This window comes from Python bivittatus, unplaced genomic scaffold (genome assembly GCF_059951505.1).
Source record: "Python bivittatus isolate LINGU-HERP-01145 unplaced genomic scaffold, Pbiv_v1 ctg000810_np1212, whole genome shotgun sequence".
NCBI lineage: Eukaryota > Metazoa > Chordata > Lepidosauria > Squamata > Pythonidae > Python > Python bivittatus.
Genome location: NW_028277111.1, coordinates 938896 through 962144, shown reverse-complemented (window position 1 = coordinate 962144; position 23249 = coordinate 938896). Strand labels below are relative to the sequence as shown.

At 45.1% G+C, this 23249-nt stretch overlaps 1 protein-coding gene across 1 annotated transcript in view; it reads right to left on the bottom strand.

Annotated features, from left to right (window-relative positions):
• Nucleotides 1–23249, bottom strand: part of LOC103057914 (alpha-2-macroglobulin) — a 60695-nt gene that overhangs the window by 3453 nt on the left and 33993 nt on the right. Inside the window, exons 18-33 of the mRNA XM_088129332.1 lie at nucleotides 22720–22864; nucleotides 20843–21083; nucleotides 18608–18734; nucleotides 15352–15473; nucleotides 14782–14833; nucleotides 13634–13717; nucleotides 12453–12629; nucleotides 11097–11181; nucleotides 9325–9481; nucleotides 8362–8436; nucleotides 7361–7526; nucleotides 5666–5895; nucleotides 4377–4595; nucleotides 3103–3230; nucleotides 1451–1541; nucleotides 935–1003 (exon numbers count right to left, since the gene is read on the bottom strand). Of these exons, the coding sequence (XP_087985458.1) occupies nucleotides 935–1003; nucleotides 1451–1541; nucleotides 3103–3230; nucleotides 4377–4595; nucleotides 5666–5895; nucleotides 7361–7526; nucleotides 8362–8436; nucleotides 9325–9481; nucleotides 11097–11181; nucleotides 12453–12629; nucleotides 13634–13717; nucleotides 14782–14833; nucleotides 15352–15473; nucleotides 18608–18734; nucleotides 20843–21083; nucleotides 22720–22864 (2168 nt within the window). The remainder of the gene's footprint in view (nucleotides 1–934; nucleotides 1004–1450; nucleotides 1542–3102; nucleotides 3231–4376; nucleotides 4596–5665; nucleotides 5896–7360; nucleotides 7527–8361; nucleotides 8437–9324; nucleotides 9482–11096; nucleotides 11182–12452; nucleotides 12630–13633; nucleotides 13718–14781; nucleotides 14834–15351; nucleotides 15474–18607; nucleotides 18735–20842; nucleotides 21084–22719; nucleotides 22865–23249) is intronic.

Genomic DNA, 23249 nt, shown 5'->3' with positions numbered 1-23249 from the left:
AAGTTAGTATATGGCAGACTATATGTATCAAATTTCAGAGCATGAGTGTGGGTTAATCCCTGCTTATCTGGGTGTAGGCTGTTTTCGTCTTTTTGTTTCCTTCTTAGCTTTTTTATTGTCTCTTGAATGGTGTGTAAATGTGGCCTATCTCTACGTGTCTATTGATGGCTGATGTGTCTGAATGCCAAGCTTCTGGGAATTCCCTCACGTTTTTGGATTTAGCTTGGTCTAGGAGGCTCACAGTTTCCCAGGTGAAACTATGGTTGAATCTATCCATGTGTTGGGAGATTAAGAAGTTTTCATCGTGTCTTCTGACTGCCAGCTGGTGTTCATGGATGCGCTCTGCTAGTCTTCTGCCTAACACTGGCAGGGCAAGCTACTGTATATAAACAGGGAGCAAACCTCACACTCACTAGCACTGATGTTACCTAGTTTTATGTCCATCAGCGGCTACAGAAAGATGAAGGATTGTTTGTAGCAAGTGAAGAAATTTGATGACATTTATAGGCATGCCCCAAGATTTACAACGTGGTTCTTTCCTTTCCCTGACTCCCACTGTTCCAGCTCCAAGCTCACTAAAATACTATCAAGAAGGTTGAAACACTGAACCCCACTAAGTATCCAGTGAGAGGCTGGGTCTATGTCAGGATCCTTCAGATGTGTTGGACTAGTCCCACAAAGCCTGACTAAAGGGGATGAGAAATGAAGTTCAGAACATCTGGATGACACCAGGTAGCTTACTATAGTCTACCTTTTCCCAAATACTTCAGCGGAGTGTTCCCCTTTGCCTTTGTTTATGACTATCTGCCTTCTTAACATATTAGTGTTTTCGTAATCCATAGGAAAATCAGGAGGGCAAAACCCAAACTCCCTTCCTTTCTTTGTTGGCCTTTGTACAGCTCACCCAGTCCCTCCTTTTGGCATTTCCACTCACCTTCTCCAAATACAGGATGACGTTGCTAGCAGTTATATCTGCTTGGGTAATTGGATTCTGCTTTTCCAGCTGCAAAAGACAAAATAGAGATTTCTTCATTATTGTGGGTCAGTGGCACCGGTCCACCATCAGCCTGTTGTCACCTGAAATCTTGGAAGGAGAACCTGGCTACGATCTTGAAGAGCACACTGAAGAGGTGACCCGCTCTTGACCAGGAGTGGACATCCTTGGATCATGAGCACATTTGCAATTTAGGAAAGTATGCTGTGGTCGCTCTCACAAAATGGCTGCCACGGTGGGCAGGGCCCGTCATAAGACACTCAAAGTGGGGCTTATTTCCATTCTCCATCCCACCCTCTTCCCATGCAGAAAGCCTCTATTTCAACACCTCTGATAGAAATCTTGGATGGTTGGTGATTATGGCAAAATTCAATCAGGCAATTCACAATTCTTTGGTGTGCCATAGTCAGGAGAAATAAATGGTTATTTGGGGAAGAGGCCTAATTGGGCCATTACCTTTTTTACAGACGGCTTATTTGGTACAAATCCAGAGACCATCTTAATATTAATGATCGCCATGTTGGAGACCATGCGCTTGCCGATGTAACTGGACAAAGGAGGGAAGAGAAACAATGTAAGCCCCAGTTATGGTGGGTGTGGGGTTTTTAATCCCTATCTCACAATCACCCATGTGATTTCTACGTAGAAGACCCGTTTCTAGTCTGAGTGGAACATAAAGTTTGTTCAGTTGGGTTCCTGGTGCCCTCTGAACTTGGTGTTTTCCTGCAGACGTTTCATTGCCAAGCTAGGTAACATCACCAGTGCAGAGGGGAGGGGAGGGGAGTTTGCTGGTTGCTTCTAGGTGGTAGCTAGGAATTGGTGGCAATGTGGCTTCCTCTTCGAAGGTTCCTTTATCAGGGTATTGTTTCTCCCTCACTGTTTACCTGGTGCTGTTTTCTGCTGATCTAGGTGCGGGCCTGCTGAAGGTCATGTGTTCTAGGCTGTTTGCTTCCTAGGCTTTTGATCGCATCTTTTCAATAGTGCGTACATAGGATTTGTCTATGGTGCCTGCTGATGGCCGATTTGTCTGAATGCCAACTCCACCACCTAGCTTATATTCTGGCCACTGAAATTTTGGCTTGGGGTCCAGGTCTAGCCAGATGAGTTCGCAGTGTTCAAATGACATCACTGTCCCCTGCTCCCCAGACACTGGACTTAGCCCTGGGCGTTGGCAACACAGGATCATGGATGGCTTTCTGAGTCCTCCCCATCTCCACAAAGACGATTGGGAGGTCGTCATTTTCTGAAGCCCCCGAAACACCTGCAGTGCTGCAACTACAGACAACGTGGTGGAATTTTCTTATTGCCAACCCTACTTAAATTTCTGTATGGCTATGGGAGGCAAGGCATAAAGCTGAGTGCTTGGAGAAGCCCTGTTTTCATGGGGCCACTTTCAGCTTTATCTCAGAAAGAAGAATGGACAGTTAACCTCTAAGTGGTTGACTGTGTGTGTTTAGTTCCAAGCAGGGCTGAAGATGTTTTAAACTACGACTCAACTCCCTCCAAATTACAGTGATTGTCAGGATGATTGAATAAGTTAAGATGCTTGCACGACACACTAAACCCTTCCTTCACCCAGTTAAACATATCATGCAAACAGTGGCTGAATTGGCTGATGTGGGTCTTCCGGGCTGGGTGGCCGTGTTCTGGAAGTTTTGGTTCCTAAGGTTTCGCCAGGATCTGTGACCGGCATCTTCAGAGGACAGGAGCACTCCAGAACACGGCCACACAGCCCGGAAGACCCACATCAGCCATTGTATTCCGGCCGTGAAAGCCTTCGACAATACAGTGGCTGAATTCACGCAACTACCCTAAACGCTCATTAAGAAAACACACTTGTTTTGTTCATATGGCATGCTGTTCCAAATAAGTAAGCCATATCATAGCTTAATGGTTCATACAACTTGCTAAGGCATTAACTAGGTTCTCATAATACCCAGAACCACAAACGAATCAAACTTTATTTTAGATTAGCCAAGCAAGATAAATGAATCCGACCAAGGCCTGCTCAAAGGAGGACATGGTTCTTCAATCCCCAAGGTCACCATCTTTTCCCTTGGATGGCAACCAGAACCCCTTCAGCTGTGACATCATGAAGAGAGAAGTACCTGACGTTTACTGCAATGCCGTATTCTTTGTGGGCCCTGGGTCCAACACACGTTTCAGGAACTGTGCTGACACTTAGTGAAAATGGTTCCTCCCCTGGGTGTGGGTGCACATTGTATTTCAAGGTGGTCTGAGAAAGAAAGGTTTTGTGGATGAGTCATCTTTGTGGATACCTCCGTGGGGGAATTAGCCAGTCCAGGCAATGCAGATTTTCCACTGCTCTCAGGAAAAGCTGGGACCAGACCATACCACATGGATTAAGTGCCATCATTTCCTAGTTCTACATTGCTCAGCCTTCTCCCATCTGATGTCCTGTAGATGTGCTGGACTTCAGCTTCCAATATGTTCAGCCAACTGCCAATAGGAGCTGAGTTTCAACACTTCTGGAGTGCACCAGATGGGAGAAAACTACCATAGTTTTTTCTCTCTGTTGAAAGATGCTTTCTTCTTGCAAACTAGCCAGAGGAGGAGATGTGTGTCCAGAGTAGAAGAATGCAGGAAAACAACCTGAGAGTATGACAGGCTTAGGTTAGTACTATCTTCTGATTAGTAGCAGCTATTCAGGGTTACCCTGTCATGATAGAAATGCAAGGATGAAATCTTGGGCCTTCTTACCAAAGCAAGGGCTAGACTTTTCTCCTCTCTGTTTCCTTTGTTAACCCCTTCTCCTGGTCTAAGCTGTTCCAGGTCTTTCTCCTTACAGGACCATGTTTCTCTATAGCTCCTCTTTCTCTGCACTTCAAAGTCTGAAGTGGGAAGAGAGTTTCTGTCTCTGGCCAATGGACACAGCCTCAAGTCCACGTCTTGCTCACTCAGATGGTTAGGACAGCCTCCTAAAGTAGCAGGGATGGCTTCCTACATTTTGAAGGGATGATGCAATACCCATTATCTTCTCAGAAGGGGAGAGCTATTTGCTGACTACAAACTGGGATCATCTTTGGAGGCTCTCATCCAAGTTCCTCCACCATCTGCTCTAAGTCAGGTGTTTAGCAGAGAGAGCAGAGCCTTCTCAGTGTGTAATTCCCTCCTCGGAGAGACCCACCTGGAGCCAACCTTGTTGTCTTTTTGCAGATAGGTAAAGCTTTTAAAACATCCCCAATTTTTTCAATGTCCTTCAATTTATGAACTTTGTACATTCCATTTTGTTTTTGTGAAGAAGCCTGGAAGCCACACGCTCATAGGCAGTATGAAATAAATATTTTAATCAACCTATAAAAGAGACCCCCTTGCACCCGTCACTGGCCTTTTCTCTCCCAAGGATCCCTAGGAATCTCACCTGCAGGTAGATGCACCCTTCCCCAGTCAGGACTGCATTGTACTCCCCAGGCACACTGGGCAGGTCCTGGCACTGAAGCAGAAGGCTGTTGGTGTTGTCTACGTGGAATTGACTCAAACTGTTCCCACCAGACATCAAGGCCACTTCGGTGCCTGCTCTATTCTTGGAGAAGGTCAAAGCCCCATACATGGAGAGGGCCTGGAGCGCTACCACGGTGTCCTGCAAGAAGAGACCGAGGTGAGGATGATTTCTTCCCCCAAGAATGCAAACATCACATTCTGGTCCCCAAGTCACTCTGATACAATGGTAAGAAGCCAGAAGAGGGTCTCAATGTTTCCTTCACATCATGAGTCCATGAGAGGATGAGAAAGGAATGACACAATACAGGTGTTGATGCCAGTTAAGCTTTCTAGGGAAAAACTGTGGAAAAGTGGCTGGTTGTTACAGGGTGGAGAACTCATACAAGTAGTGAAGTTTGATGGAAACACAAAGCTTGAGAAAACCTGCATGTTTTTAGACTTCTCAAGTCTTCAACTGGGCTGCCATTGTCATTTGCAAACAACCTTTGGAAGTAGTAGAGCTGGACTATTTCACAATAGCAACTTTTCACTTTTATCTATTTCCTTATCAGTACACTTTTTTTCCTGCCTTTCTTCTGGAAGGCAACAACAGTAACCCTGCAAGGGAATTTGGACTGAAAGACAGTGGCTGACCCAAACTGAACTCTGGGTTATTGTGGGGACCTCAGTCCAGCCTAGCACTTTAACCATGATACCTCCTGGTTACCTGAATACACTGTGCTTAGCGTTTTCCTGGCACAGAACATTCTGCTTATCCAAGATAATTGGATAATTGGTGGTATCACCCCTGATTCCTGATTTTCCAGTTCCTAAAGCTAGGCTCGGGTTTAACTGGGCCTTGCAAAAAGTGTTCTCTGTAGGGCCTCCTCCACTATCACAGGCTTTTTATGTCTAACCAGCTGTGGTAGTACTGCTCCACTCCAGCTTGGGCAGTGCCATATGGGAAATTGAAAGGCTTTCTAAATCCATCAGATTCACCCAGCTTGATCGCTGGCTTGGAAAATATTGGTGATGGTGCTATCCGCAATGGACCAAGGGAGAGTCATTCTGTCCAAGGATGCCAGTTGCTGACCCAGCCCTCTTCAACAATGGCTCTCATATTGGTGTGATTTTGCAACCATGCTTACAGACCACCTCTCTGATGGAAGATCTCTTCTCTCAACCCAAAGCACTCCCAACTGATTGAGCCCAAGGAAGGGACCCACCAACCTGTGTTGAAGAAAATCCTCCAGTGGGATTCTGTTGTCTTCTAAGCCATTTCAAAATGTTGACAACTATGGACAGATCTTCCTCAGATAGTGCTGAAAATCTGCACAGGTAAGTAAGGAGGATGTAGGAGGTCATTTCTATCTCTGCTGAGGAAGCACGAGGCTGGTAGTATGGAGACTGGGGTTTCTTCTTCGGCATCACAGGTCTCTCCCAGTGAATGGAGCCATCTTCTACAGAGCCAGAAAGAAAGAAGGGTGAGTCTCGGTTCAGCCCATCCAGGTACCATTCAAGGCATCGCCACCCATCAGGGTTTAAATTCCTTTTCTTCAAATCATCTTTCTCTGTGAACATGGCTTCTTTCTATATGGTTGGGGGGGCCATGTTGCTACCTTTACAGAAAACTGCCCTCACTTTGGATCTTTCCCCTCTGCTGACTTGAACTGCTCTCTGCCCATCCTTTAAATTGGTATAAAGCTAGACCGTCATGAACTTGGTTGCCCCCTTGCTGATTCCTCTCCTCCCTTGTTTGCCCTTCTTCCTAGATGTTGCAGTGTCCAGACCTCCCGGCAAGCCACAAGCAGCAAAGTCAAATGAATTTGATATCCTTCAAGATTATCATTGCATAAGGTTGGCGTAAGGGGGAAGGGCTGTTTCAATACTGGTAGCGTGTAGGACAGTGTTGTCCAAACTTGGCCACTTTAAGATGAGTGGACTTCAACTCCCAGAATTCCCCAGCCAGCCATGCTGGCTGGGGAATTCTGGGAGTTGAAGTCCACTCATCTTAAAGTGGCCAAGTTTGGACAACACTGGTGTAGGAAGACTCATGGAATGAACTGCTTCTTCTTGGGTTAGGCTAAGAAACACCACCTGGCAGGAGGGGAAAGCCTGACAGGCCTGCCCCATGAAAAAGAAGCCAGCATCTCTAATCCTGGGAGAAATATCCAGGACAGTGTGTTCCTCCTGGCTCTGCAGTGTAGAAGGGAATGTAACTGCCTTTTCTGCAGTCTGAGTTTTCAGCAGTTTGTTACAAGTCACTGCTGGTTTGTTGAAGACTAGCTGTGATTGGCACAACAGAGTAGGAGTAATTTCATTGTAGGATAGGATTCAGGGATAGTTGTGTTGGGGGGCAAAATCCAACATCCATCGCTCGGCCAGGGCAGTGTTACAACCATCTAAAATGGCAGAAAAGAATATACAATCCAGAAGTCTTTATCCGGTAAGACGTTCTCTTAAGCAGAGGATGGGGAAGGAATAAGGAAGTCCAGAAACTAGGCCAAGGTGATTCAACACCAGGAAGTTTGCAGTTCAAAGTCATCTGTATATCCTATAACCAATACTCTGATGGGAGTACGAGCGGTTCTCTTTTTAACATTATACTTAATTCTGGATGAAAAGCCAAATCGTTTCATACTTATAATACTGGCATCCTGAACGTAATTCATATTGATAGAATTTTTACTTTTCTTTCCCTATTTTCAATATTTTAAGCTTTCTAAATAATAGAATGTTAATGATCTCCATTCATATTATATAAACATCACTGCATGGAAACAATACGATGTATCAAGATGTAGGAGAATATAATAAAACAAAGTCACCTGCATGTCAGAGACGGACAAACATCCCGTTTGCCTGTTTCTTGGGCCGGTCCTAGCAGTAAATCTAGCCCGCTCCCCCAGTGAATGCTTTTCTTACCTCCTTTCACAGCCTTTTCTTGAAGGCTGTGCAATATTTCTGTCACCTTGTCCTCTTTATGGGCCAAAGCAAAGGCATACGCCAGCAAGCTCTGGGTGTATATGTTGATCTCCTTCTTCTGGGATGCCGTCTCCAGGCAAAACAAAGCGTTTCGCACTACTGAATGCTGCAGGAAAAAAGAAGGAAGATGTTCATCTAGAGCCATCGTGGCCATTTGTATAGGTCTGGTGAGATTTGGACAGTAATGCTCTCCAAGATGTTGGACAGAGAACAAATATGCCACACAACCCATCTCACACAGCCAGGACAGAAGTGAAGATGGAAACAGTGGAGGGCACTGGAGTCCTCCTTTTGCCCCACAAGCTCTTTTCCTTCTATGTGGGTGAGCTTCAGGGGAATCAAGTCACCAAGACTCAAGCAGTGGTGGAAGACTCTTATCTAGGCTTCATATGGTCTGTCATCAGTATGGATTAGTCCTATCAAAACTGTAGGTGACTTCCACAACCTATAGGGCCCAAAACTGCTCACATCTATGGCTCCTGAAGTGAGCAATGTATTTGTGGACAAGTACTCTGGAATTTCAGGCAGACTTTTCTTTTTAGATAAATGGTTAATTGACTGAGTGATTGATTCTGTGCCATCAAGTCATTTTTGACTTAGGAGCAACCAGATAGACAGACAGACACTATAGTAGATAAATACTATAGTATAGTAGATATAGTAGGTGTAGTATAATATATATAGTATAGTAGATATAGTAAAGAAATACTATCGTAATCAGATAAATTACTATAAATGTTTTAGATAAAGATGGAAAAACAAATTGAACCTGAGATAATGCAGTAAAGATGGCAGTTGTAGAACTCATATATGGATGGATAAACTCAACTGAGAGCGTCGTGGCTTTTTTATTATGCCCAGGGGCAATCAGCTTCATGGGAAGCTTTCTGGAGTGATGGGGTGTTAAATGGAGTCTGTGGGAGGTGAAGATGGCTTCTTACCGTGACAGGCAAGGAGGATTCTAGCAAAGCGATGGCAATGTAGGCTGAGAGAGTGTCCTCATCATCAACTCCACCCTGTAAGAAAGAAAATGGGAGGCAGCCATAAGCCCCACAAAGTACAGGAAGCGCATTTCCCATCTCCCTGAGTAGTTTTCCCCAACTTCCAGATATGTGGACTTCAATTCCCAGAATTCTCACTGGTGTACATGTTGCCTGGGAATTCTGGGAACTGTAGTCTACATATTTGGAGGATGCCCAGGCTGGGGAAGGTGAGGTATTCAGTATTCCCCTCAGGAGCACATAATGCATTAAGTTGGGAGAGGTGCTGATTTCCATGCAAATGGTCCCCTAACTCACTTCTACATCACTTCCCCTCTGTATCATTCTCCATCTCTGCTCTAATAATCTTTGCCTACTTTCCTCCCGATAGATCTGACTACAATTGCCATCATCCTCAGATAACACCACCTTTTATCTTCCAACCTGATCATACCCCAACAGGTCAACAGGCCCCGTGAAGGTCCTCTTTGTCCCAAAAAGGTCAGAGAGTTGGTTGTCACTCTGCTGTCCAATGCCATTGCTGGTCCTGCTCTTCAGCAAAATGGTCCACCCCCCAAGCCCATAGGTCAGTGTTGTCCAAACTTGGCCACTTTAAGATGAGTGGACTTCAACTCATGTTGAAGTCCACTCAGTGGAGTTGAAGTCCACTCATCTTAAAGTGGCCAAGTTTGGACAACACTGCCATAGGTTAGCTCAGTGTTTCTCAACCTCACAACATTAAGATGTCTGGACTTCAACTCCCAGACTTCCCTAGCTAGCTGGCTGGAGAATTCTGGGAGTTGAAGTCCAGACAGCTTAAAGTTGCTGAGGTTGAGAAACACTGGGTTAGTTGGTCCTAGCCCTTGTTCTGTTTTGCAGGGACTGAGGCTACGTTGACTTCTCCCTTGCTTGCTTTCTCTATACCTTTAGCGCATTGTTCAGGAGTGCCCCAGTGCTCTGGAAGCAGCCATTTTCCTTCTGTTTTAAGGCCAAAAACATCCGAGCGTCAATCAGGTGACGTTCCTCCACAGAGATATATCTCTTCGCCTGAAAAAAGGACTTCAGCACAAAAGCCGTCAGCCTGCAAGGTAACCCAGAGCACAACTCCATTAATTTTTTGTTCATTTACAGCCTCTAGGCACACTCTGTCTTCCCTGGCCAGTTTGCGCTGATCAATAATAAGCCATTAAAATGCAGGGGAATCTGTAATCTCATTATGTTAGTCATGCTAAGGGACCTCATTACGTCTGCCAGCCTGCCCTAGGGGGTCCCCTCCTATGGGACTGCTGGACCTCCAAGGCTGCTCTTATGGCCTTCTGGATAGCTGCAAAGAGCTGATTTTTCTGGAGGGCCTTTTGGGGTTGATTCTGGAGCCATCCATTTAAGTTTTAGTTTGATTAAAGGAGGTGCCACACTGCCAACATCTGTGTAGGTGATCTGTTCTCTAGTCCCTTCAGCCAGTTCCTTCTACAATGAAGAAGGAGTTATGCTCTGTCTTAATAGTAAAGAATATTGGTGCTTCAGAATGGAAGGGCTGGGTTCTTGATGTTCCCTGAACTTGGCATGTTCCCTGAGCTTGGTTGTGATCATCATCTGAGCACTGATGATGTTACCTAGCCTGGTAATGAAACATCAGCAGGAAAACAAGCTCAGAGAACCAACAGTCCTACGGCCTTTTCGCTGATTAGCAGCACAATTCTCATAGCTAGAATGGGGCAACATTGGTTGTAGAAGATGGGCATGAACCTCGCAAGGTCTCCAGGCCTACTCCCTACCTCTGGTGGCCACCAGCAACTGAGAATTAACCTCATGCCTATCTTCATATCCTGCTTCCCTACTAGGTGTGTCCACAAGGAGGAAGTCAAAAAATTCAAGATGGCAGCCACAACTAGGCAATGGAAGCCCCCTACCTTTTTTAGGTGCCTCATGATATGTGTAAAAAATGGGCAGGGCTTTGATTGCATGTTGTGGCTGCCATCTTGACTGTTTTAACCCCCTTAAGGACACTCCTCAGTAGAGTAGAAGATCATCATGGAGGGCTGTGTAAAGCAGAGAGTTTCTACTTTGCACTGCCCTCCATGGTAATCCTCCAGGATGGGACTGAGAAGCGGCAACGTGGTTGTAAATCTAGATCAGTGTTCCTCAACCCTGGCAACTTTAAGATGTGTGGACTTCAACTCCCAGAATTCCCCAGCCAGCTGGGGAATTCTGGGAGTTGAAGTCCACACATCTTAAAGTTGCCAAGGTTGAGGAACACTGATCTAGAGATATGCAGGAGCTGACTTCAGGTTTGTGTGGGTCCCTTTGCTTTTCCCAGAACCCCCCAATCTACCAGGTGAGGCGTGGTGTGAAAGAAATGGACAAAATGAAAATAAAATCCTGAGCAGAACTAAACAGAGGTTGTGGTCTAAACCCTGCCTGTTTGTCAGGTGCGTCACACGTGCAGCACGTGCAAAAAGAGCAGGGCTTTGACTGCCCCCTTGCAGCCACCATCCCAACTGTTTTGATTCCCCTTGCTCGGCACAAAGGGACAAGGAGGTAGAGCTTACAGTTCCTCCCCACAGCAGCTTCCCCTGTAAGCTGGAACATCCTTGCCTTGGGATTTACGGTACTGGCAAGGATGGAAAATCGACTTTCTGCATGCACGCATGTGAACCTGCAGAGACAGCCTCAGAGGCTGCCACTGTGAACCTCACCAGACGTTTCCAGGCTGATTGTTACGTTCCCCAAAGGTGCTGTAGGAACCGTCCGCATGTTTGTAGTGCAGCTGCCTCTGGTAGCCTGCAATGGAGGGCGAATGTTAGTTTGTACTTGTTCAATAGATGGTAAAACCTCCCTTGAGTCGAGTAAAAGGAAGGAATATAAAGTTGGCTTATTTGATCACAGTTAAAATAGAGATGTTGTTATATCTGGTAACCCTTCATGGACCTTTACTGACATCAGGAATGAGATGATGAGGCTTTATGGATTTGTATATAGATAAGAGATGGGGTTTGGGAAGGAGATCATTTGTAAGAGAAGGTGCTAAATTGCTAAAATTGTTTCTCATGATGAAGGGGGAAGTCACTTCTTTATATATTTCTTTTCTTTTTCTTTACTATAGTCTTTTTTTTCTATTTCTCTTTCTCTTTTTTCTCTCTTTTTCTTTTCTGTACCTTCTATTTTTTTACTGTTGTAATTATAATCTTTAATGAAATTACTATAAAAAAGCACTGACCGTGCCCAAATATGCTTAGCTTTTTGTGATCAGTGGAGATCTGTGTATAGTTTTTTTGGAAATTACATGGAAGTGGTTTGCCTCTGCCTTATTTTGGGATATTTGTTTGACTTTCCAATCCAATACACAGCCATGGGATTTCTGAGTGGTCTCTCATCCAGCCTGGTAAAACCCTGTTTGGGAACTGGCAAGGTACTGCCACTTCCTGAAAACTTCTCATATCAAGCTTGATTTTTGTTGGCATTAAGGACACATCCATGTAATTTCTTAGAAACAAGAGAAAAATGCTTACTTCTGCCTCTGCTGAAAATTTTCTTCTGACTTTGGAATTTCCTGGTGGTTTCCCATCCAAGAACTAACTAGGTCCAATCCTACTGAGCTTTTTTGAGATCGTTCAAGATCAGCTAAGATTAAACGGGGATTTCTCCAAATCTGAACAGAGATGCTTTTTGTGTGGTAAGATAAAATACTATTTAATAAATGCAAAACTCTCTCTTTAATCAAAAAAGAAAATTAACATTATTATGTTCTTTTTCTTCTCCATTTTATAATCAAATGGAAAACAGGTTCAAAAGATCAGCAAATGATTCCTGAACTTGCAACTACAATGATCAAAACTGACCACTATAAATTAATTTAATCGAGCTTTAGGCTGATGGTCTGCTGATCAACTCAGCTGAGGTCACATTTCTAGTAAAATTGGCATGAATTCATTATTTGATTAATCTATTGATCCTTCCTATTAGGCCCTGATTATTAATCTTGTCAATCAGAGGGAATTCCTCTTGTTCCCAAGAAGACAGACTTCCTTCTGCAGAACTGTGAACCTTCTTACCAGTCACTAAGTATCCGATCGCCTTCGACTCGATTTCCTCGGTCAGCTGCCCAGTCTTGTTCAGATAGTCCAGGATGTAAACATTGGGGGCAAACAGGGCCATGTTTTGCTCCCCACAGCCAAAAGGCAACTGGAGAAGCTGGTGCAGGTTCTGGATGGCTGAGCCCAAAATATCACCTGTGGTAGGCAAGAAAGATACAAGAGGCATCAAGAGTTGGGAATACTTTTGAGAGAGGGGAAACATTGTCTGTGAAAGCGAGAGAAATGGAGAGCCGCAGAAGGTCAGGGAGACACGGATTTGGTCAGAAAATGAAAGAGCAGGATGAACAGAGCATCAACAGAGAGAATGACCCCACGTTGCAAAACCTTTGGGCCACCCTTTCAATCTCTCTGTGCAGTTAAGGGATTTATCTGAAAAGAAGACCCGTTCCTTTCACTGCCAAAATAACGTCAGTTTTCAAGGCGGAGGGTCATCTTAGATTCTTACTTAATTTTTTAATTTAATGTATTCCATGGGCATGGCTGCCCAAGTCAGAACATCGCTGGGTGGTGTGCAGTGTTAAAAACAGACAAACAGCAACAGCAGTCAAGAAACCATTAAGTGATACCGAAGATTTGGCCTATCCCATGTCACATGAAGTACTGTTGAAGACCGCCCCCATCCACTAGCCCAAGGAAAAACAGGTATTAAGGGCTTTTTAGAATAAGATCAGGGTGGGGGCTGTATCTTAAGCAGCTGTACTGGACAGACTGTTTATTGGAAATGGAAGCGTTCCTCAATGCCTCCAAACAGTATCTCCCTTCGGTGGTGCATCAAGAAAATTGAGCATTAGCTTATGAAGTCTGTGGATCTAACCAATCTCTTCTTAAACTTATCCAGAAAGGAGAAACTTCCAGCTTTCTAAGATCATCTGTCCCACTGACCAACAGCTCAGACTCCTAGGAAGATCCATTCTTCTGGATTTTTATTTTTAAGAAAAAGCTGCATGGACATACATGCATGAAGTAGTATATGCATTTGCATTTTGGCTGGGTTTCATCACCCAACGCAGCATTGTGACCAAACATCATCCTAAAGGACACCTTTGAATGAAAACTTGGGGATCTTCAGAGCAATCTTCGTTCCCGAAGAGAAGGAACAGCAACTCGCACAGAGATTCTTGCAAGATTGCATTGCTTACCCAACACACAGAAGTTAGCCCGTGCAGATTTCTCCACGATGTCGTCTGGGACCTTTAAGGAAATAGTTGTGGACTGGGTTCCTTCTGTAAAAAAATAAAATAAAATTGAGAGTCTGGATTGAGGTCTTGGGTTCTTATCCTGCTAACCTTCTCACTTCCTGCTACCGCTGCCTGTTGTTAATCCAATAAATGGGAAAATTTTTGAATTGGCCTCTCCTTCAGTTTTCAGATGGCCCTGGGACTCACATGTAGGTCTAAGGCTGCCTGTTTGCCCACCCCTGTTCTCTAGGGGCCATGAGGTTTGCTTTCTCTAGCAAAAGGAGTCTGAGGAAAGGGTTTTGTAAGTGTAAGGATCATAATGTAGAGAAGTGTTTCTCAACCTGGGCAACTTCAAGACGTGTGGACTTCAACTCCCAGAATTCCCCAGCCAGCATTGCTGGCTGGGGAATTCTGGGAGTTGAAGTCCACACGTCTTGAAGTTGCCCAGGTTGAGAAACACTAATGTAGAAGGCCAACTTAAACCTTTTTTTTTTAATGGATAGCTCATTGCAGGGATGAGATGATTGTTTTGGCCATTGTGAAATGCTGAATAGGACTAGAGATGATCCGTTCTAGAGAACATGGTGATCCCAGGTTCAATCTCCAAAGGAAAAGGCCTGGCTAAAAAAGTACGTTTAAAGCTCCCTCCTACCTGGTAATTATTATTGGACCGTATGATTTCATGGTCCAAGCCTGCCATGCAATAAACAGCGGTTTAATAAGTTGAGGCCTGGAAGAGATGCCTTATGGGAAATTTAAGAATATGGGAGCAATTAGAGCCTAGGTCAGCAAAGCTTTATACACCATAGTGAACATCTTGAATTATACTTGGAAAAAAACAGTAACCATGTACGGAAGATGATGTAACTCTCTCGGTATTCATCACTTGATCCAGCCATTCCCAATTTGGCATCCTTCAGCTGAGTAGGGACTCAGTCCCCATCAACCTTATCCACAATAATCCATGATGGCTGGGGATGATGGGAATTGTATTCCAACCCATTTGGAGGCCAGAGAAGGCTGAGCTCACGTCAGAGCTGACTTTGTGCATTAATCGTGAAAGGAATAATGCAGGAAGGAGAAAGACGGGACAGCCAGTTGATACTTACTGCCTCCGCATAGCAAATTGTTGATGACTACTTCCTTCTTGATTCCTTCAGGCTTCATGATAAGGGAAAAAGAAGGGGGGGAAGAAATGAAAATGAATGTGAGACATTTTTTAAAAATCCCTGAATGATCATCTGAATTTTTAAAAATCCCTGTTCTGATGAAACCTGGGTGGAGGAGAAACTGTGGTGTTGTTACAAGAAGTAGAATATAGGGAGAAACAGATGGACAGAACTTGAACCCACAGAAAAATGCAGGTGTGGAGGGTGGAAAGAAAGGAAGCAACCCCACCAGATTGGGATACCGGGCACCAGAGATAAGAACTGCCATTTGACAGGTCACAAGGAAGAAATCCATCCAGATTACACCAGGTCTGGAAGAACATCCACCAAAGATAAGAGCTGGTATTCATCATGTCATGTAATGGTCAATGAAAGGCTGAAGCAACATGGGGGGAGGGGGGGAAGTGTGACCAACATTGCTGGCAGAGCATACTTACTGACTTTAATATATCATTGCTCTCACTCTACCCTTGCCTCCAACACACGAAGGTGAAAGCAGCCCATACATACCTCAACTAAGAGGGTTTTGACCACGATGTCTCTTCGTCCTTTCGTAGGCACTTCCACGATGTCATTCCCACAGAGCTGGTCGGATTTCAGGGCCTCTGCAGTTATCGTGAAGTTCACTTCCCCTAGAACCAAAATGGACACTTAGTCATGCATACCCCAAGGATGCCTGAGCATCTCTCTCTTTCGCTCGCTCGTTCCAGTCTGGTTGCAGAGGAGCAAAGGGGCAACTTCATGTTTTCTTTTCTCTTGGGGTTCTTGCTCTTTAAGCTGCATAAGGACTGGCTGCTGGTGAAGCCCTAGGCAGCTGGGCAAGACCAAGAAAGGAAGAATTACACCGGGTTCAGTCAGTTGCTATTTATGAGGTAAGCAGCCAGCAAACTCCCCTTCTAATAGAAGAAAATATCTGTAGCTCAGGGTTGAACTGTAGAGTCCTTGGGGATCTCTGAGCTTGGTGGTTTTCTTGCAGATGTCACCTAGTTGAGTAATGAAACATCTGCAAGGAGACCCCCAAGCTCAGAGATCCCCAAGGACTCTACAAACTCCTCTTCTGTCTCTTGATTGCTTATGTCTTCCCTTTCATTCCTTCCCCAGCCTTCCCATAATATCTCACACAGCTATTTAACAGCAGATGGCTGCAAATCTCACAGGGGTAGCAAACCTTTGGAGTCAGGGGCATATTGAGAACCGTAAGAAGATATGATGGGTACACTGACAAAATGGTTGCCATGGGAAGCTTGTATATCACAGGCTAGTTGTCAGGCACAAAGCACCCATTTAGGAGAAGGCACAGAGCTCCAGAGGGTGCCCTCCACTATCCCAGTGGGAACCTAGTGGTGTTGCTGCAAATAACTATTGTAAGGTATTAGAAGCTGTTGCTTTGTTTGGCAACATACCTAGAGATAGTCCTTGGTTAACAACTACTCATTCAGTGACTGTTTGAAGTTATGACGGGACTGAACAAGTGGTACTACAACTGGTCATGTGATCATGATTTGGGCGCTTGGCAACCGGCTCACACTGATGACGGTTGCAGAGTCCCATAGTCATGTGACTGCCATTTGTGACCTTCCCTGCCAGCTTCCAATGAGCAAAGTCAGTGGGGAAACTGGCAGGGAAGGTTGCAAGTCGCTCCTGCCCCTGTCACTTTTTCTCCCAAAGAGCCCCATTATGGAATATGAGATCCTGGGGATCTCATACTCTGTAGCATGCACCTGCCTGCAGCATCCCGCTGCCTGCACCCCATAACATTCACCCCGCTGCCCAACTGCATTTGAGTCAGGCCACAACACCCACTCCCCACCAGCCACACTCCATAGCACTCACCCACCCACCAACCTGCTTGCGAGCCACCTAAGGAAAGGCTTGTGACCAGGACTTGCGATTTCCTGCCGGCTTCCCCACTGACTTTGCTTGTTGGAAGCTGGCAGGAAGTCACAGGTCACACAAGGTCCTTGCTTAACAACCCATGATCCTTACTTAAGGATGGCAACGAGGACTGCCGGGATTGCCATCGCTAAGCATGATGCTTTATGGCATCACTTAGCAACAGAAATTCCAGTCCCAATTACCGTTGTTAAGCAAGGACTAGCTGTACTTCCTGTTTAACTTCTTAAAATTAATAGACCACTTAAAAAGTCAGGTGGGGTGAGGACCATGGCAAACAGCAGGAAAAGCATTTGGGGGGATTTGGGGGCCCATGGTTGGAAATAACAGAATGTTCTCCTGAGCTCTTCCAAGACAAGTTAGTTGTCCATAGAAATAGAGACTCCTATGCTCTGGGACTGAAAAAAACTGAAGGAGTCAAGGGTCATTCAAGACACTTCGCTGTTTGAGGCAGAAGGCAAGGTGGCACCTTCCAATTCAATAAACGGGGATCAACCAGACTGGCAGAAGAATATCAGGATGTGCTGGTTGACAGGACAGAGACCTTCATTGCACTTGAAAGGTGCGAGAAGCTTAGGTGCGAGAAGCTTAGGGGAGTAGAGAGCCAGGGAGATGGCCTTGAAGGGAATATTCAGAAGCTGTTACAGAAACAACAAGGGCAGAAGCATTCCTTAAACCCTGGGAAAGGGGAAAGTCTTAAGAAGAGACTCTGTCTGGTTTCTCCCTGACTCCCTGGGGCATAAGAGGGAGGCAAGGAAAAACACAGAATTGCAAGATTTTGTTAATACGGCCTATCTCAATCAAGCTTAATTCTAGCCTGCTTCTGGGGTTAGTTTCCTGATCTGGAAGGACTGATTGGGACACAGAGCTGGAGAATGGACAGGAAGTACAGGAGGAAGAAGACGATGCCTGAGGCAGCCTCCTCCCTTTGCTGAATGGCAGGGCCGGCCCTAGAAGCAGTCTGAAAACAGGTTCCCCCAACGTCTGCCCCAAGAGATTGCACGACTCCACAGACTGTGGGGTAAAGTATTGAAAGCAGCTCTGGATGTCAAGTTACAGTGGTACCTCGGTTCACAAATGCTTCTGTTCACGAACAATTCGGTTCACGACCAGTACCGTTCGCAAAATTTTGCTTCCGGGCGCGAACTCCGCATCAGGTGACGAACACGACCCGTGGCCATTTTCCCTGCTGTGACACGTGGTTGTGGCTTCCTGTAGGGAGGGGGACTCTCCCTCCAAGCAATAACCGCCTCCCCACCCGCCTTCCTGTCCTCCACGCCTCAAGCAAGGTTAGTGTTCTCTCTCTTCATACTGTACTGTGCTGTACTTTGTGTCATATTTTTGTGGTTTAAAAAAAAAACATATGGTTCAGAACAGATTAACCGTATTTACATTGAACCTTATGGGAACATTCGATTCAGTTGGCGACCAAAATCGGTTGGCGACCACATTCATAGGGGTCAGAACGGATTAACCGTATTTACATTGAACCTTATGGGAAAATTTGATTCAGTTGGCGACCAAAATCAGTTGGCGACCACATTCGTAGGGGTCAGAACGGATTAACCGTATTTACATTGAACCTTATGGGAAAATTTGATTCAGTTGGCGACCAAAATCGGTTGGCGACCACATTCGTAGGGGTCAGAACGGATTAACCGTATTTACATTGAACCTTATGGGAAAATTTGATTTGGTTCACGACCAATTCGGTTCGCGACCAGAGTCGTGAAACGAATTAAGTTCGTGAACCGAGGTACCACTGTATAACTCTCCTCTTTCTATATACAGAAAGGGCTGAGCCCACAGAACGATGGACCATTTTTCTTTCCACTGGACGTCCCTGGCTGAGAGGTGAAGCTCCGCTGCTTACCTAGAGAGTTGGGGACCACTTCCCATGACACTGTGTGCCTTCCATCCACAGGCAGACAATACGAAGCTTCTTCCTTTTCCACAGGAGCAGCAGCATAGTCAGGCGAAAGCAGCAGTGATATACTGACCTGTTAACGGCCAGAAAGGAGTTAATTGGAGGAGATCACCAACGCCTCCCAGACTCACAAAACAAAGAGGGGGAGGAGGTTAACACAACACGGAGGAAATGTCAGATGGGCCTCGAGCAGATGTGGGGAATCTGGGCCCTTCCCAAATCTTGCTACAATTATCAGCAACACCGGATAGCCGTTAATACCGAGGGAGGCTGGGCACTGTCGTGCAACAACAGCTGGAAGCCCAAACGTTCCCTATCCTTAGCTTAAACAGTTATAGGAGCATGTGAATATATAGTGGGTCTGCCCACAGGACCACGCAGTTAGAGTTAAAGAGGGAGTTGGTGTGTTGTACAACAGGAAAACTAGGTCAGCCGGGCAATTAACCATAGCCATGGGTCAATTGGGGTTTACGTTTTCCCATAGTTAACCATGGTTTCTGAATGACAGATGTCAGGGAAAAAACCATGTCAAACACGGGAGGCAGACACACCAGAACATAAGTCACTTCAAAGTTCTAAAAGCTTTATTAAATGTTAGTTCAAAAAGCAAGTAAAATTCAACCAATAGCATACAAGGGACTTTCTTAGATTCACATTGCAATGTGGACCAACAAGAACAAGCTGTCAGGCAGACAGCTTGACCAAGTGGTCCCGTCCCCTTAGTTGCAATCCCTTTTATCCTCAAAAACCGCAAACCACAATCATGACTCCCAGGATTTGCAACTGAATCATAACTTCCTTGGTGCTAATTTTACCATACTTTACCATACATCACCAGACTTCCCTGTTCCATTTGCCCTTGTCACATCTTTTCCCATCAGTAGTTTGCTTAGTCTTGCAAGTTTACTTATTTCCTGTTATTGCCCTAAAGGCCATATCAAAGCTAGCTTGGCTTTTATTAAATGTAATCAAAATTAACATTAAAACATATTAATGGGTACTAATAATTTTCCTCTCACCCAGATGAGGAGGAGGGTAATCAACCTTTTCTTTCTCTGTAGCAGAAAAAGGGGGACCTTTGGGCTTGTGATCAGTACTTTACAAAATAATAATAGCACTGTTACCGATGCATTTATTCAGTTTTCATGCATGCATGTGGGCATGAATGCACAGAAGCTTTCCAAAGGCTATGTCCTGGAAAGATGAATTCTATAACCCATCAAAATCAGACAAATCACAGAAATGCCTATAATTTCTCTTCTGTGCTTTTCAAAATTAGCATTTGGAAACCGTCTCACATCACCTCATCTCCCAACCAGGAAGTGAGCTAAGAAGGTATGAAGAGGAAGGGAGACACCAATTGTTAAGTCTGGGTTATTCAAGAGCACACAAAAGGTCTTAGGGTTAAATTGTAGTAGAGTAGAGAATTACGTGATGTGCAATTAGAGAATTACATGATAGGCAAACTGGGTCAGTGAACAAAGCATGGTTTGCTTTCAGGCAGTAAACAGCTTGAAACCACAGTTTTTATTGGCTTCCTGGTTGCAACTGTGATGTGTGAAAATGGACACATAATGGGTGGTTTCCTGGTTTATTCCTGGTTTGTTTTTCTGCCTTCCCTTAGCCTCTAACCCAGTGTTTCTCAACCTTGGCCACTTGAAGATGGGTGGACTTCAACTCCCAGAATTCCCCAGCCAGCAAGGAATTCTGGGAGTTGAAGTTCACCCATCTTCAAGTGGCCAAGGTTGAGAAACACTGCTCTAGTGGATCCTGCACTGAGCAGGGGTTAGACTACATGCCCTCTAAAAACCAAGCCCTTTCTATCGTTCCTGGCGTGAAATTTGTTATCATTTTTTCTGCTTCTCTTCCCAGTCGCCGCTGGTCTTCAAGGTAGCAACTCCCCAAGGATTCTCCAAGTCCAAACACTTTCTAACCCTGCTCTAACCACTCCATCAAAGAGAAAGGCAAGAGCAGCTAAAAGAAAAGAAGAAATAAGCAGAAACCGATAAACCAACCACAATTACTTTCCTCCTCTGCAAACCTTCATTCTTGCTTTTCCTGTCTCTTTTGGGAAATCATACTTAAAACAAACTTTGGCTTAAGTATAAGTGGGCATGCAGTCAGAGAGATCGGGGCAGACAGAAAGGGAACGGAGACTGCAGGTATGGAAGCGTCCCTCACCTGGAGAGAATGTGGCATATAGTTGAAGACGGTGGCCTTCAGGACAAAGGTTTCTCCCCGCACTACACTGTATGGCAGAGTGACTTCAGTGAAGAAAGGCTGGAGGGCTGTGAGGAAGGCGGTAGGGGCCAGGCCGAAGCCCATGGCTGGGGACAGGCAGAAGGCTCCAGCTCTCCAATCTGTGATAGTGTCTGGAATGGTGACGGGCATAGTGACCTTGGTCTCGCTGCTTCCTTCACCGCTAAGGGACCCAAGAGAAGAAAAGGTGAGGATGTGTTTCACAAAGCAGTATTTTCTTGGCATGGCAAGGTGAGAAAACAACAACAATCTTGGACTTTAGGGAAGCCTGCAGCCCCTTGGCTGGATTTCAAAACTCAAGTTCCAACTTCTGGTAAGAGCTCTTACTGCTTCAAAGAGGGCGTTAGAACAGGAGTAAAAAGGGAGACGGGGGTCCACAGGAGGGGTCCAAAAGGTTATGATGGCATCCATGACTGTGCAGCCCCACCCCTTTTTACTTGCCGTGTAAAAAGGGGTGGAACTTCAGCTGTGCAATCACAGCCACCATATTGACTTTTTCACACACACACACTGGCGGTTGTTCTTGCTTAGGAACAAGACTCTGTGCTTCCTCTCGCCGTTCCAAAGCGAGGCACCCAATTTGGCCCTGAAATCCTTCCCAGCCCACCAAAATGTGGTAAGAAAAAATCACCCCACGTTTTCAGCTCTGCTTATTCTGGTGACATAGGGCATCACCACCCATTTCCCGTCTTGCAGCCTCCAGTGACGCAGGTGGCTTATCCTTGTCTTTTTAGTTCGGCGTTAGAGATTACAACGTGGTAATATACCGTATGCCAAGTTTGCTGAAAATGGCAAGGAAGAATAACGTCACCCATGTCCTTTAGGTCTCAGTTCCGGGAATCCAGTGCTTATCCAGCTTCAAGGCTGTGAGGGGATTCCTGATATTTTGGTCTTTCGGTTTCTTTACTAACACAGAGGTGGTGGTATTTCAGAGGCAGGATACTGGACGTGTCCGCATTATACAAATCAGGCAAATTATATCGTTTGCATCCATGGATGCAAAGAACATACAACTACCAAAAATTTAAGGGCCTTATCAGGACCACTTCAGACGCAACAGGGAGGGATCCAGATGAGAATTTCCAGATGTCCAGACAGCTGGAAATGTCTGCTGTCTGGACATCTGCTAAACGGGGATTCCAACAAGATGTTGCAGTGGGTCTGTGTTTATTGACTTCTGTATTCTCACCTCCACTGAGAGAATCTGAATTCTCAGCAATATTCATGCTGTTAACCCCCGCTTGCAGTTCCTTTAGAAGAGCTTTCAATGCGAATGGTAAGAGAGACGGTTTCAGTTCATCCAGCGATTCAAGTGCAGAAAGTTTTGATCTGCGCGGTTTCGCCTCGTTTTTATCTTTTTTAAAATGGTAACCTTTCTACGAATGTTTACAGTAAAATGAAAAATGGCTACATATGCCAGTGCACAATTATAACTACTTGTATATACTCATGGATAAGCCAAGAATTTTAGGGGCCAAAATGCACCCAAAATATTGGGTTCAGCTTATCTGCAGATGGGCTTATCTAAAGTATATATGGTAATGCTTTTTTAAGGGACCCGTATATACTCGCAGATAAGCCCATCCGTGGATAAGCCGACTCCCAAATTTTACCAAAAATACCACAAAAAATGCAGTTGGCTTATCTGTGGGTGGCACATTTTTTCATGGTATTTTGGTTAAAAATTCAAGGGTCGGCTTATCGCAGAGGGCTTATACAGTATTAGTAGTAGCCATGGGGTCTTAACATTTCTCTCTGAAGATCTACCCCTTTCACCAAACATGAAATCCTTGTATTACCCAAGAGCTTTCAAGAGCCATAACCAGGTTTCAGGGAAAAAGGTCCTGATGGTTGTTTCTACTGGTTCTATGTCAGGAGCTACAGCAATGTTCATTTCAGAGACGTCTGGTGCAGACAAACGCATTCCGGTATGGTAGCCCCCGCCTGCAAAGAGAAAAAGCTTATATTTCTTTCACGCCTTTTGTATTTTAGCACCTTCAAGCTCTTCTTCAAGATTAACGTCTTGGAGACTGAGAGATGAACTCTCCCAAGGGGATACCCGCTACCTTTATAAACCTTTAAAAAGTCATCATGTCCCCCTACTAGAACCACAAGCACTGGAGAGACCTCACAGAGAAGAATGTTAAACGAGGAGAAGGAAATGAAGTAGAGGAAGCGCTAAGAGCGCTTTTCCCAACTGGATGGTTTCCAGATTTATTGAAATATTACTCGCAGCCAGAGTGTCCACAGGGAGTTTTTAAAAAGCAAGATGGTAGCTGCAGCCACATGATCAGAGTCCTGCCTCTTCTTGATTGATTGATTGATTGAT